This window comes from Hypanus sabinus, chromosome 1 (assembly GCF_030144855.1).
Source record: "Hypanus sabinus isolate sHypSab1 chromosome 1, sHypSab1.hap1, whole genome shotgun sequence".
Lineage (NCBI taxonomy): Eukaryota > Metazoa > Chordata > Chondrichthyes > Myliobatiformes > Dasyatidae > Hypanus > Hypanus sabinus.
The window spans coordinates 96,067,559-96,079,809 of record NC_082706.1 but is presented as its reverse complement, the minus strand read 5'-3'; the positions used below and the strand labels follow the sequence as shown (position 1 = coordinate 96,079,809).

Sequence of the window (12,251 nt, the reverse complement as noted above, 5' to 3'; positions counted from 1 at the left end):
TTTAAATGGCCTTATCATTGCGGAGTCCTTTACTATCAACAATTACAGGCCGACTACTGACAAGAAACTGGACCAGCCACCAGCAGATCAGAGAAAAGGTTCCTTGAAGAAAACAAATCACCTTCCTATACCCCAAAGTCTTTCCATCATCAACAATGCTGCAATATAATCTGATACTCTCCTGATGAAGGGTATTGGCTCAAAACATCAACTGTTTACTCTTTTCCTTAGATGCTACCCAACCTGCTGAGTTCCTCCAGCATTTGTGTGTACTGATCTGGATTTCCAGCATCAGCAAATTTTCTCCTGTTTATGATACCCTCCATTTATTTGCATGTTCCAACAAATCTCAAGTAGCTTGATGCCCTATAGGACTAAACAACAACTTGACTGGCATCCCATATCACACCCTAAATATGCATTCTCTCTGCTACTGCTACCCGTGCACTGCGGCAGCAGTGGACATCTACAAAATGAACTTCCACGTACAGAACCACCTAATAATACCACCTCTACACCATGAGTAAGGGGAGCAAGTGCCCAGGAAAACTAATACTGATTAGTGGCCAGTCCTTCAAAAAAATCACTATTTAAAACTTGGAACTCCCTATCCTCTATCCAACAGTATTATGTGAGCATCTTTAACCAGAAGGATTGCATGGAAGAAACTACTGCTGTGTACAATGCAGGGAATCAATCCAATACTATTCTATACAGACATGGAATAAAAATGATTGACATTAGTTAACTTCAAGAGGAAACATCTGCATCATCCTCCTTGTGAAAGATAGACAGATACTTTATTGATCCCAAGACAAGTTACTATGTCACAGTAGCATTACAAGTGCACAGATACAAACATTAGACAAGAAGCAGAAAGAATAAAAAGTAAGTTACCACTAGCAGTTTAACAGGACGGGGTCATCACTTCCCCTGCTATAGGATGACTCAGAGCCTAATGGCTGAGGGTAAGAAGGACCTCAGCACTCTTTGGAGTAGTGTAGTTGTCTTAGTCTATTACTGTAAGTGTTCCTCTGTTCAGCCAAGGTGGTATTCAGAGGGTGAGAAACATTGTCCAGAATTGCCAGGATTTTCCATAGGGTCCTTTGTTCTACCACAGCCTCCTCCTGTTTGACTCTTATAACACAGCCAGTCTTTCTAATCAGTTTACTGACTCTTGCACCAGCACACACTGCACAGGCGACAACAGACTGATAGAACATGTGAAGGAGAAGTCTGCATACTGCAAAGGACCTCAGTCTCCTCAGGAAGTAGAGGTGACTCTGGCCCTTCTTGTACACAGCTTCTGTGTTGGTGCTCCACTCAAGTCTGTCATCCAGGTGCATCTCCAAGTACCTGTAGGTCCTCACCACATCCACGTCCTCACTATCAATAGTAGCAGGGAGCAATGCAGGGACTTTACCTAAAGTCCATCACCATTGCCTTTGTCAAGAAGTTCAAGTTGTTGCCTTTCCTCCAGCTTTTACGGAATACCTCCACTCCAATTCTTCAGACCAACAGGAAAAGATTGGCACTGAAGGGGAAAAAAGAATGGGCAGCTACCTTAAGACAAACAAATTGGCAAACTTACGCCAAATGGTGGAACAATTTCCAGAGGAGTCAGTCACCCGGAATCGTAACTTTGTGGGGTAGGGCAAAGTGCCATATAAAGTAGAGAGCTCCATAACTGGAATATCAATAAAGAAGAGCTCAGATAGATCATTTGGAAATTAATGTACAGATTGATGATTCATATTGTATTGATGTTGGAGAAAGGCAGAAAAGATGGCAGTGTCGGTTGTGTGAAAAATCATATACTTCTAAACATGAATTTCAGTTACAAATCTGTAAAACCGAAGTCAATATTTCAAATTTGTACAGGTTCTAGAATTGTTTTAGTTCCTCTTGTAAATTTGATAGTATCTAATTGGCTTATTTTAAAGTTTGGGTAGTGATTCCACTTTAAGGTCAAAATTGTACTCCTGTATTTCGAATCCAGTTGATGGTCATAAATATCTCTAGTATTTGACTGTGCTATTCTGTTGATCAGGAGCATTGACTTCAATATGTGCACTGTCGTTTGTGGCGAAAGCCATTAGTTCAGTTGATGGCATCTTACAGATACTAGGTGGGGATTGTTATGTCTTTCCTGATGTGGTTTGTTTATCAGGACCCCATCGACTGAGTTCCTCCAGCATTCTGTGTGTATATTAACTGCAGATTTTCTCCTGTTTTTACAAAAGGTGTATTACCGCCACCTACTGCACGGGAGTGTGAGGAGGATTCAGGAGAGTGGTTGTAACACCTACCACCAACACCTCCCCCACGAAGAAATGACACTATAAATAAGGATAATAATTAATGATATAAACCCCAATGCTATTGACTTAAATGGTATCAAACTACCCAACTAGATCTCACTACTTCTAATTTCACAGCTGTTGTTGATTACTTATCACATTTAGCAATTAGTCTTCAACATTAGGTCAGCTATAATCATTTGTACATTTCATTTAGCGGATAGAAGCACTTGTTATAAGTCAGCAGAATTTCAATCAATATTTGAATCTGCCTTTCATTAGAACACTGAGAAGTACTGTCTTTTTACACTGGCTCCTTGCGTGCTGCAACGCGTTGGTGAATAACAAAATCGTCTTCAGCTACAGCTATGCTGGGACCGGAGTCACCAAGCTTAAGAAAGCAGGAAAACTCTTGAGCGAGGGCACAATAGCATAAATCTGCAAAATGAACTTACATGGACAGAACCACCTAATGATATGACCCCCTACACCAAGAAGAGCAAGGGCAGCAAGCGCTTGGGAAAAATAATACTGATTAGGAAATATATAGCCAGTCCTTCAAAGTCACTAGATTAAAACCCTGGACCCTCTCCTCTATCCAACAGCATCAAAGGAATAACTTTAACCAGAAAGACTGCACAGTCCACTTCCACCTTTAAAAGGAAACTAGGGGTGGTTAGTCACACCCAGAATGGGAGGGGGGGGGGTATTTATTTATTTAAAATCAGGTCATCAGCACTTAAGAATCTTCAATTTTATATTTACCTCATTTTACCTCAGATTTATTTCAATTTACCTCACATTTCACATTCCTTTTGAAATAGGAGGGGGCCATTTGGCCTATCAAGTATATACTAGCTATCAGAGCAATCCCATTAAATACATTCACCCACTTGGTTCTCTGCAACCCACTTCCACTCATGTGTGGATCAATTCAACCTTAATTCTCCTTCCACAGACCTACCTATACCAGGGGCAATTTATAGTGGCCAATTAACCAATGTGCCTTTGGACTGGGAGAGGAAACTGCAGAACCCAGGGGAAAACCACATGGTCACAGAGAGCATGTGCGAACTCCACACAGACAGTAGAGGTCAGAACAGAATCTGGGTCACTGCAGTTGTGATGCAGTGGCTCTACTTAACTTGTAAGTAACCTAAAAATCATCATTCTGATTCCAAGACTAACACATACTTCAATTTTCTAGTTTTGAATTTGAATTTACCAGATACTTACTGCTTTTGAATTTCACAAGCTACAAAAAAATGTTATCTTTAAGTAGGGATCTTACTCATGCATTCTGCATAATCTCTGTGGCTATACATACTGCAAAGATTGCTGATTCTGCAACACTGCGCCTGGACCTTCAGTGCCAAGTGTTGCCTTTCCCACCCCCTCAAGGAACATTCAGAAAATTCTGGGGCATTTTTAGCAGACTGATGAGAACACCTACTGAGAAATTGACTAATAGAACAGCTTAAATTTATGGTATTTATCAACAAGATTATCATGGTAGTAAAATATGGGCCACTGATTTTATCATGTTCATTTTAAAGAAACAGGAAGAGCCTTTAACCCAAATCAGTTTTACCATTCAATCACATCACGGGTAATCTGTGATCTAATTCTATTTACATGCTATTTAAGAAAATAAAGCCGAAGAGTTTACAGCACGGAAGCAGTCCCTTAGGCCCAACTCAGCTATGTCTTTCTGAACTAATCCATTTGTCAACATTTTGCGCATAACCATCTGAGGCCAATTTTGACAGGTGTGGATTAGGATAGGTCTTTTGTCAGGCAAAGCTTGGAAAATAAGTGACCTTCAAAAGTAGAATTTTGATTTGCCTATGTTCCCAATAGAATAAAAGACAAGTCTGGCAGGTTTAGGGAACCTTGGATGTGCGGGATATTGAGGCCCTGGTTAAGAAGCAGTATAACAGAATCAGGTTTAATATCACAGCGATATATCTTGAAATTTGTTTACTTAGCAGCAACAGTACAATGCAATATATGATAAATATAGGAAAAAATTAAAATATATACAGTATACATATGTTAGATTAATAGTAGTGCAAAAGCAAATAAAAAGGTGAATAAAAAGTATAGGCAGCAAGGAACAAATGAGTATAAGAAATATAAGAAAACGCTTAAGGAAAACAGGAGACTAAAAGGCATGAGGTTGCTCTCGTAGACAAAGTTAAAGACGAATCCCAAGAGTTTCTACAGATATATAGAGAGCAAAAGAAAAGCAAAGCTGAGGTAGTAAATTGGAGTAGACATTGGCTTTGCAGGAGGAGCCAGAGAGTGATGGTAAACAGTAGCCTCTCTGACTGCAGGCCTGTGACTAGTCGTGTGCCACAGCGATTGATACCGGCTCCACTTTTGTTTGCCATCTATATCTGGATCATAATGTGGTACACTGGATCAGCAGATGGCATCAAAGACTGCGGGTGTAGTGGACAGTGACAAAGTCTATCAGCGCGATCTGGACCAGCTGGGAAAATGGGCTGATAAATAGTTAGTTGAAATTTAATGCAGACTTGTGCAAGCTGATGCACCTTGGGAGAACAAACTATGATACACACAATGAATGGTAAAGCATTGAGGAGTGTGGGAGAACAAAAGGATCTGGGAATATGGATCCATAAATCCATGAAAGTGGCATTAGAGGTAGACAGGGTCATAAAGGGAGTTTTTGGAACATTGGCCTTCATAATCAATGTATTAAGTACAGGAGATGGGACGTTATATTGAACTTGTATATTTGTGAGAACAATCTGGAGTGTTGTGTTCTGGTCACTTAATAAAAGAGTACAGAACAAAATACAATGATATTGAGGATATACATTATAGGGCAAGGCTAAATAGGCAGGGACTCTCGTCCCTGTAGCTTAGGATTTGACAGAGGAATATATAATTATGAGCAGTACAGAGAGGGTTAACAAAAGCAGGATTTTTTCATTGAGGTTGGGTGAAACTTGCACTAGAGATCATAGGTTACGGGTGAAATGTAGAATACTTCGGGAACCTGAGGGGGAACTTCCACATTCACACCACCCTCCGAGTGGGCAACAAGCTGCCAGTGGAACTGGTTGATTGCAACATTTAACAGAAGTTTGGCTAAGTACATAGATGTAAGGGGCATGGAGGGCTATGGTCCAGGTGTGGGTCAATGAGGCTAGGCAAAATAGCAGTTCAGCATGGACTAGATGGGCAGAAAGGCCCTTTCTGTGCTGTGGTGCTCAGTGCCTCGTTATTACTTTGCACTCTCACACCCATGAAACTACAATGTATAATCCAGACAAAATAGTGCTCAGACACGTGTACAATAAATCACAATCCCCTTGGCCTAGGCGGCATCGAGAAACGTACACACTAACTTCCTGAAAACACAGCTAAGTTCTCTATCAATTAAAATCACTAGGACATCACACTTCACGATTCCAAGGTCAAACTGCAGTATTCATTGGTATCCAAAAACCACAATGATCAAATTAAACATGCGCAGTATTAGAGTAAAAGGTTAAAATAGAGGATCCGTGCGGTTAACTCGAGTGTTAGAAAGTTTGGTAAAGTTTTGTTACACTTACCAAAACAATATCCTTAATATATTAGCCACAAGTAACACCAGGCAAACGTGGATGGAGAATCCCTCTGAATTCTGGGTTCGTTTAATGTCCCTATATTGAGGAATGTAAGGCAACACACCGCCAAAAATCATTGCTACTGCCGCTATCCAAGAAGCCAGCTTGCTGACAGGTAGGGCGAATAGCTGTAGAGAGCCGAGAAGTTCTTCCATTTTTTATTTCACACCCAGATTCCAAACGTTCCGAGAGAGATCGTCGACCCCTTTTCAGGCACCAAATCTCCAATCGTCAAACGGCTGGTGCATTGCGTTCGTCGCCTTGTAAAAGCTCCCGAGGGCGCCTCGAAAGTGTAGGGCAATTGCAGTGTTGAAATGTGCGCCGCGGAGAGACCAACACGTCCTTAAAATCTCTCGCGATGTCATTTAAACATCCGGATTTCCTCAATGCCACGCCAACAACTGAAACAGTAAAAAGCGTGATTATTGTTTCGAAAAAAAAGCAATAGAAAACCATCGTTTTATTCCCACTGTAAAGAAAAAGTTAAAACAGATTACATTTTATTGATTGTAAGCCATCCACGTGATGTCTCACTGGAAAGTACATACTGTATTTCTAAGACGAAACATTTATTTATTCAGTAGTTAGAACCTTCAATTGCATTTCGACACTGAGTTTGTGAAAGTTACGCTCCTCCTTTCCCAGATAATCCTTTAAAAGATCATTAAAATGAGTAAGATAGGAAACAATAAAATGCTGATACTAGAGGGAATTGCAATAATGTTCTTATCTCTCACTGATAAAAGATGAAAACATTTGTATCTTTTCAAGAAAGACTCGTCTCTCTTACACACTCATTGTTCTCTTGAATTAAGTCCCGATCTCCCCAATTAATAGACGGCAGTGTATTGATACAGCTGACGTTGCCACCAGTAAACGACCTTGAGCAGTTTTAATTTATAACTGATGTTTCAACAGGTGATCTCTCTACCCTCCCACTAACTGATGGTGTAAAGACTTTACATTGTTTTAGGCAAAAGTAATCAGAATGCATGTGCAATTATAGTTCCTGCCTTGAGATTCGTCACTTCATTACTCCCGCAGTCTAAGCATGTTTTTTTTTGTTATTTAGGGAAACGGCGTGGAATAGACCCTTCTTGGCCCTTTCAGCAGCGCCACCAGCAACCCGCCGGTTTAACCCCAGCCTGATCAATTGAGAACTTGGAAGTAGCAAGCTGGGTACCAGATTTCTGATGGCCATACAATTTCCCTTAATGTAAGGCAATGATATATCTCTAAGATCAGGAATGGAAAAATCAGTGACTTCTACTGAAAATGTGTGCATCCTTGGTGAGGATGGACTACAAAGGCCAGCATAATGGATAAGGAAAGCTATCAAAGATCTAATGATCCAAGTCATGGACTTGTCACCAGGTAGCCATTTTAAGGGATTCATGGCACATCATCTGCAACATCATCGAGAAGGTTGACATGCAATCAACTACAAATGTTGAAGAATTATCAGGCAGCAAACCAAGAAGGATGTTAAGGGAATATTTCTAAATTACTGTTGTCATCAATTTCAGTGTAATGCAGCAGTTCCCAACCTGGAGTCCACAAACCCCTCAGTTAATGATGCAGTCCATGGCATTAAAAATGTTGGGAAGCCCTGGTGTAATGATAGTAGACTTTATTAGTTTCATTATCACGTGATTAGGTCCTCTACAGCCCAACAATACACTGAAACGTGCAACAATTATATGCTCGAGGAAATTAATATCAGGAGGAAGGGGGAATAAGTGAAAAATAAGGCAATTCTAGCTAGAAATCTGAAAGAAAACGGATTTACAGGATTGTTAGTTTATTTATTTCCAATTGCGTGTTTGGCTTAAAGCAAGCTAATGTACCTAACACAGTGTCTTGAGCCTGATTTCCCCAGGGTCCATTTCTGCCTGAAAGCTATCTAGTGAGTTCATCATTCACTTTGGCTACAAGTAGCAGAACAGAATCAATAATATAGCTTACACCAACGGCACAGAGCTCTTGGTTAATTACTAAGTTTCCCTGTAATCAAAGCCTGACACAAGATAGTCTTTGCCCTATTAGATACAACAGTATACCATTTGGCAAAACATAATTCAAACCATATAATTAACTATCACATATGTACCATTTATTTTACTGGATATATCAGAATAACTAAGACTTCAGTTATGATTACAGCCCTCCATGAAATTAATGGTGCTCAACATTAACACTGCATGGTATCTACAGTATGTTTTGCTTTCCATACAACCACACCAAATGTTCTTCACCTAAGAAAAATGAAAATGTGTGGCAGAACAAGTAGAAAGTCCAAAATTCAGAACAGCCTTCTATGAAGTAATACATCTCCATAATCTCCATATTTCCTTATGACACAGACCATTCAAATCTATGCCAGCTCCCACAGCAATCCCAGTTCCCCCCTTACTTCCCTGTAATATTTTCTCCTTTCACGTGCCTATTAACATCCCCATGATTCTCCCAGTAGTCATCTACCCAAGGGGCAATCAACAGAGACCAATTAGCCTGATAGCCATCTTGTCTTTGGGATGTGGCAGGACATTGTGCTAACTCCATGTAGTTGAGATCAGAAATATACCTCTGTCAGTACACTACCCAGAGCACGTGTGTGCCACCATTTTGCTCTACAGCCTGCATCCTAACTCACAATCATTTATTACACTCATTGAAGGCCAAAGATCCAAACAGCAAAAATTGGGATTGGCTGATTAGGCATGCTGAGCTGTAGAGCCTTCTCCTCCTCCTCTTGTTCTTATAAAATACTAGAAATGTAAAACTGTTAAGATCATTCCAAATCTCAGTCATCCCTAATTGCAACTTCCTCTAGACCAACACACACAAAATTCTGGAGGAAGCTGGTAAATCAGGCTTCCTCTGGATAGGAATAAACAATCGATGTTTCAGGCTGAGTCTCTTCATCAGGACTGGAAAGGAAGGGGGCAGAATCTAGAATAAGGTGGAGAAGAGGGAGGAGGTGCAGGGTTCTTCCAGTATTTATGTGTGGTGCTCTAGATTTCCAACATCTGCAGAATCTTGAGTTGTTAACTTTCTCTAGCCCAGCAACACTTCAGAATCCCTACTCCAGTTTTGAACAATGGAACAAAGACTTGCATGCAACAATTCAGAAGCTGTTTCAATGGTCCATGAACCCACAAGCTTCATTATTCCATTTTACAGCATTTACTTTTGTAATTAGTATTAATTTATGTCTCTGCATTGTTCTGATGCTACAAAGCAAAAAAAAATGAAAATAAATCTGATTATACATATAAGATTTTCAGTGATTAAAGTCACACCTTGTCTTCAGTTGCTTTCTTTTAGTAAATTCATTCACCAGATGTGGGCATTGCCTATACAGCCAATAATTATTGCACATATTTAATTAACCTTGATAAGGTGTTGGTAAGTTACTACCTTTGCACCCAATATGGATTGACTGTTCCAGCAGTTAAACACTAGAATGAGAAAACGATCAGTACCAGAATTTTAACAGGAAATTGCTTGTGGTAGAGTTCTCATGCATCTCCTGCCCCGATCTTCCTGGAAGGTATAAATTGAGGATTTGGGAAGCACTCAAACTGCTGTTGATGGTATTCACCAAACCCACAGTGTGCCAAGGGGGAGATAGGCAGTATTTAGTGTGAAGTAAAGGCTGCCACTCAAGCACGTTGTTTTCTCCCAAATGCTGTAGAGCTCTATGTTTGCTGCTGCTGCATTCGTTCAAGAATGTCAAGAGCAGTCTCAACATAAAGTATATTGCAGATAATGAAAATACATTAGCACACCTGGAGAATCACTAACTGCAATACACACAGCCTCTAACCTGGTTTAGTAGGCATAATCTTTGTGACCATTCCAGTTAATCTTCTGCTCCTTCAGAATATCAGATGGGAAGAGCTCAGCATTAGTAATGCCACTGAACATCCTGGGGATTATTAACTCATTACCTACAGTTGTGAAGTGAAATTGAACATTGGTAAAATCAAGAACCCATCCTCACTTCTGACCTTTTAATGGGGAGGTCAGTGATGATGCCCAAGGACTACATGTCCATACTACTGTACCATCCTTGATAACTAATTATTTCAGCCAAGGGTCAATGAAAAGCTCCCCCCTCCCCACAATGTACTGTACTGTCATTCTTAACACTGTGATGCCATTTTCTATCTAACAGATATAAATAAAACATATCCCTACATACTACCTGAACCATATTTGAAAAAAATTACAGTTGGTATGAAAGTGTTTCAAATTTTCGTTGAAGGTCTCTCCTGAGTTGTTGCATTTTGTAATGAAGTTCTTAAAATATTAGTTGCTCCTGTGGCAGCAGCCTCTAATAATCTATTACAAGTGGGTCACGAGATGGAACCACGGTGTGGGGTCTTGGTGTCCCGTGTGGATCTGCAAGTTGACACATGATCATGTATTTTCTCAAAGAAATCTTAACATCAATTAGAGGTGCATTCTAATGGCACAAATCCCGACTCCTTTCCTTCTCCCATACTCGCCCCGTTTTTCTTATTCTCCCCACCCCTCACACCCTCCAAATACACCCGATTTCTTCACTACCCCACCAAACCGCTAACCTCGCCTCCTCAGTTTGCAGTCCTCACATTTCCCTCGACCCCCTGCCTCACTCCGTCTTTCCTCAGCCCACCAACTTTGCTATATCCACCCCTCCCCACGGATTTAATTGCCCCCCCCCCCAGACCTTCCCACCATCCCTCCCTTCCCCACTTACCCGGGCCCATTTCCTATCGCCGGCGCTCATCCGCCAGCCGCCAGACCTTCCCACTGCGCATGCGCCCCTGCAGCGGCCACTCCGCTGGGTCCTAACGCCGCCGGATTCCCCCGTGTCCTGCTGCTCTTTATTGGCGATGCGCTCCCACAAAACGCTGCAGGGACTCGGCAGGCCAGGCAGCATCTGTGGACAAGAGGAAACACTCGACGTTTTGGGCCGAGACCCCATCGGCTGAGTTCCTCTATCGTTCTGTGTGTGTGTTATCTGCAGATTTTCTCCTGTTTTTACAAAAGGTGTATTACCGCCACCCACTGCACGGGAGTGTGAGGAGGATTCAGGAGAGTGGTCGTAACACCTACCACTAACACCTCCCCCAAGAAGAAATAACACTATAAATAAGGATAATAATTAATGACATAAACCCCAATGCTATTGACTTAAATGGTATCAAGCTACCCAACAAGTTTTAAGAATTTATATACTTGCTTATGTATCTCTGGTGCTTCTCCACTATAACCCCACCAAGCTATCCAAAGTAACAATATTCCTTCCCAGTGTCTGCTTTCCCTCTCACTCACGTGCCCTACATTCTAATAATACATGTGGGACTTTCTCTGAAAGTTCACACTGTCTACTTTCACCTGTGGTATGTTTACCAAGGCTGAACCATGTGGCATTTAAACCAATATGGTCCAGTAATTGTCACTTCCTCCTTTCTGGGCCTTCCTCTCCTCCAAAGTGGAGTAACCTTTTCCTGTATTCCATATAACTGTGTGTGTGTATCCCACAGTCCCTGCCAGATCGCGAGAGCGTGGTCCTTAGTTAAAACATTTGCCTCCCCCTTAGTGGAATATCAGTATCAACAGCACTTGTCTTAATAGATCGTTGATCCAGCCTTTTGACGCCTTCATTTACATGAGCTGGGATCCAGAAAAAGCAGACATACGCTCCTAAATACTGCAGCAGTAATAGCGTTTCTCTAACAAAATGTCTGGATGACTACAGGACACACCCACCTTAAGTCTACACGATACAGAGAAGGAATCAGAACAGACAACACGGTTCGGCTGTACATCCTCTATCCATGGCAATGCAAGGATTGCCACCATTTCAATAGCATAAATTGAAAGTTTATTAGATAACCTTTTTTCTAATTGACACCTGAAACTCTGGGACTTAACTGCTGCACTGGGTCTTTAGAACCAACTGTAAATGCTGGAACCATTCCATGATATTGATGATGCATAATAGAGTCACGACTACCGAAGAATCAAATCTACCCTAGGTAAAGGAAACCACTCGATGCTCCCAACAATCTTTCAATATATTCTTACTTGGATGATTATCCTTGTGACTGCAGAGGTGTGCCCAACCATTCATAACCATCTGTAGTCTTCAGATGCACCTGATCCATTTCCACCTGCAGAACAGAAACAGGAGAAGACCCAACAGCACCATGACACAGATGCAAAACCCAGGCTTGAATAACATTCAGCGATGTCAAAAGTGAGGGGGCCGCAGACCTATTTGCAAAACAGCCATAAATAAGACTGCTCCAAT

General features: G+C 41.2%; 1 protein-coding gene across 5 annotated transcripts in view; it reads right to left on the bottom strand.

Moving 5' to 3' along the window:
* The window catches only part of LOC132395618 (solute carrier family 66 member 2), a 70,738-nt gene extending 59,914 nt beyond the window's left edge, over positions 1-10,824 (bottom strand). Inside the window, exons 1-3 of one of the 5 annotated variants that reach the window (XM_059972501.1) lie at positions 10,692-10,824; positions 10,155-10,351; positions 5,891-6,345 (exon numbers count right to left, since the gene is read on the bottom strand). In XM_059972501.1, the coding sequence (XP_059828484.1) occupies positions 5,891-6,099 (209 nt within the window). In that variant the 5' untranslated portion in view covers positions 6,100-6,345; positions 10,155-10,351; positions 10,692-10,824. Of the gene's footprint in view, positions 1-5,890; positions 6,346-9,773; positions 10,073-10,154; positions 10,352-10,691 lie in introns of those variants that run through there. The other 4 variants (XM_059972493.1, XM_059972510.1, XM_059972515.1 and 1 more) reach the window with 4 other exon arrangements.
* Between the last annotated feature and the right edge of the window lie 1,427 nt (positions 10,825-12,251).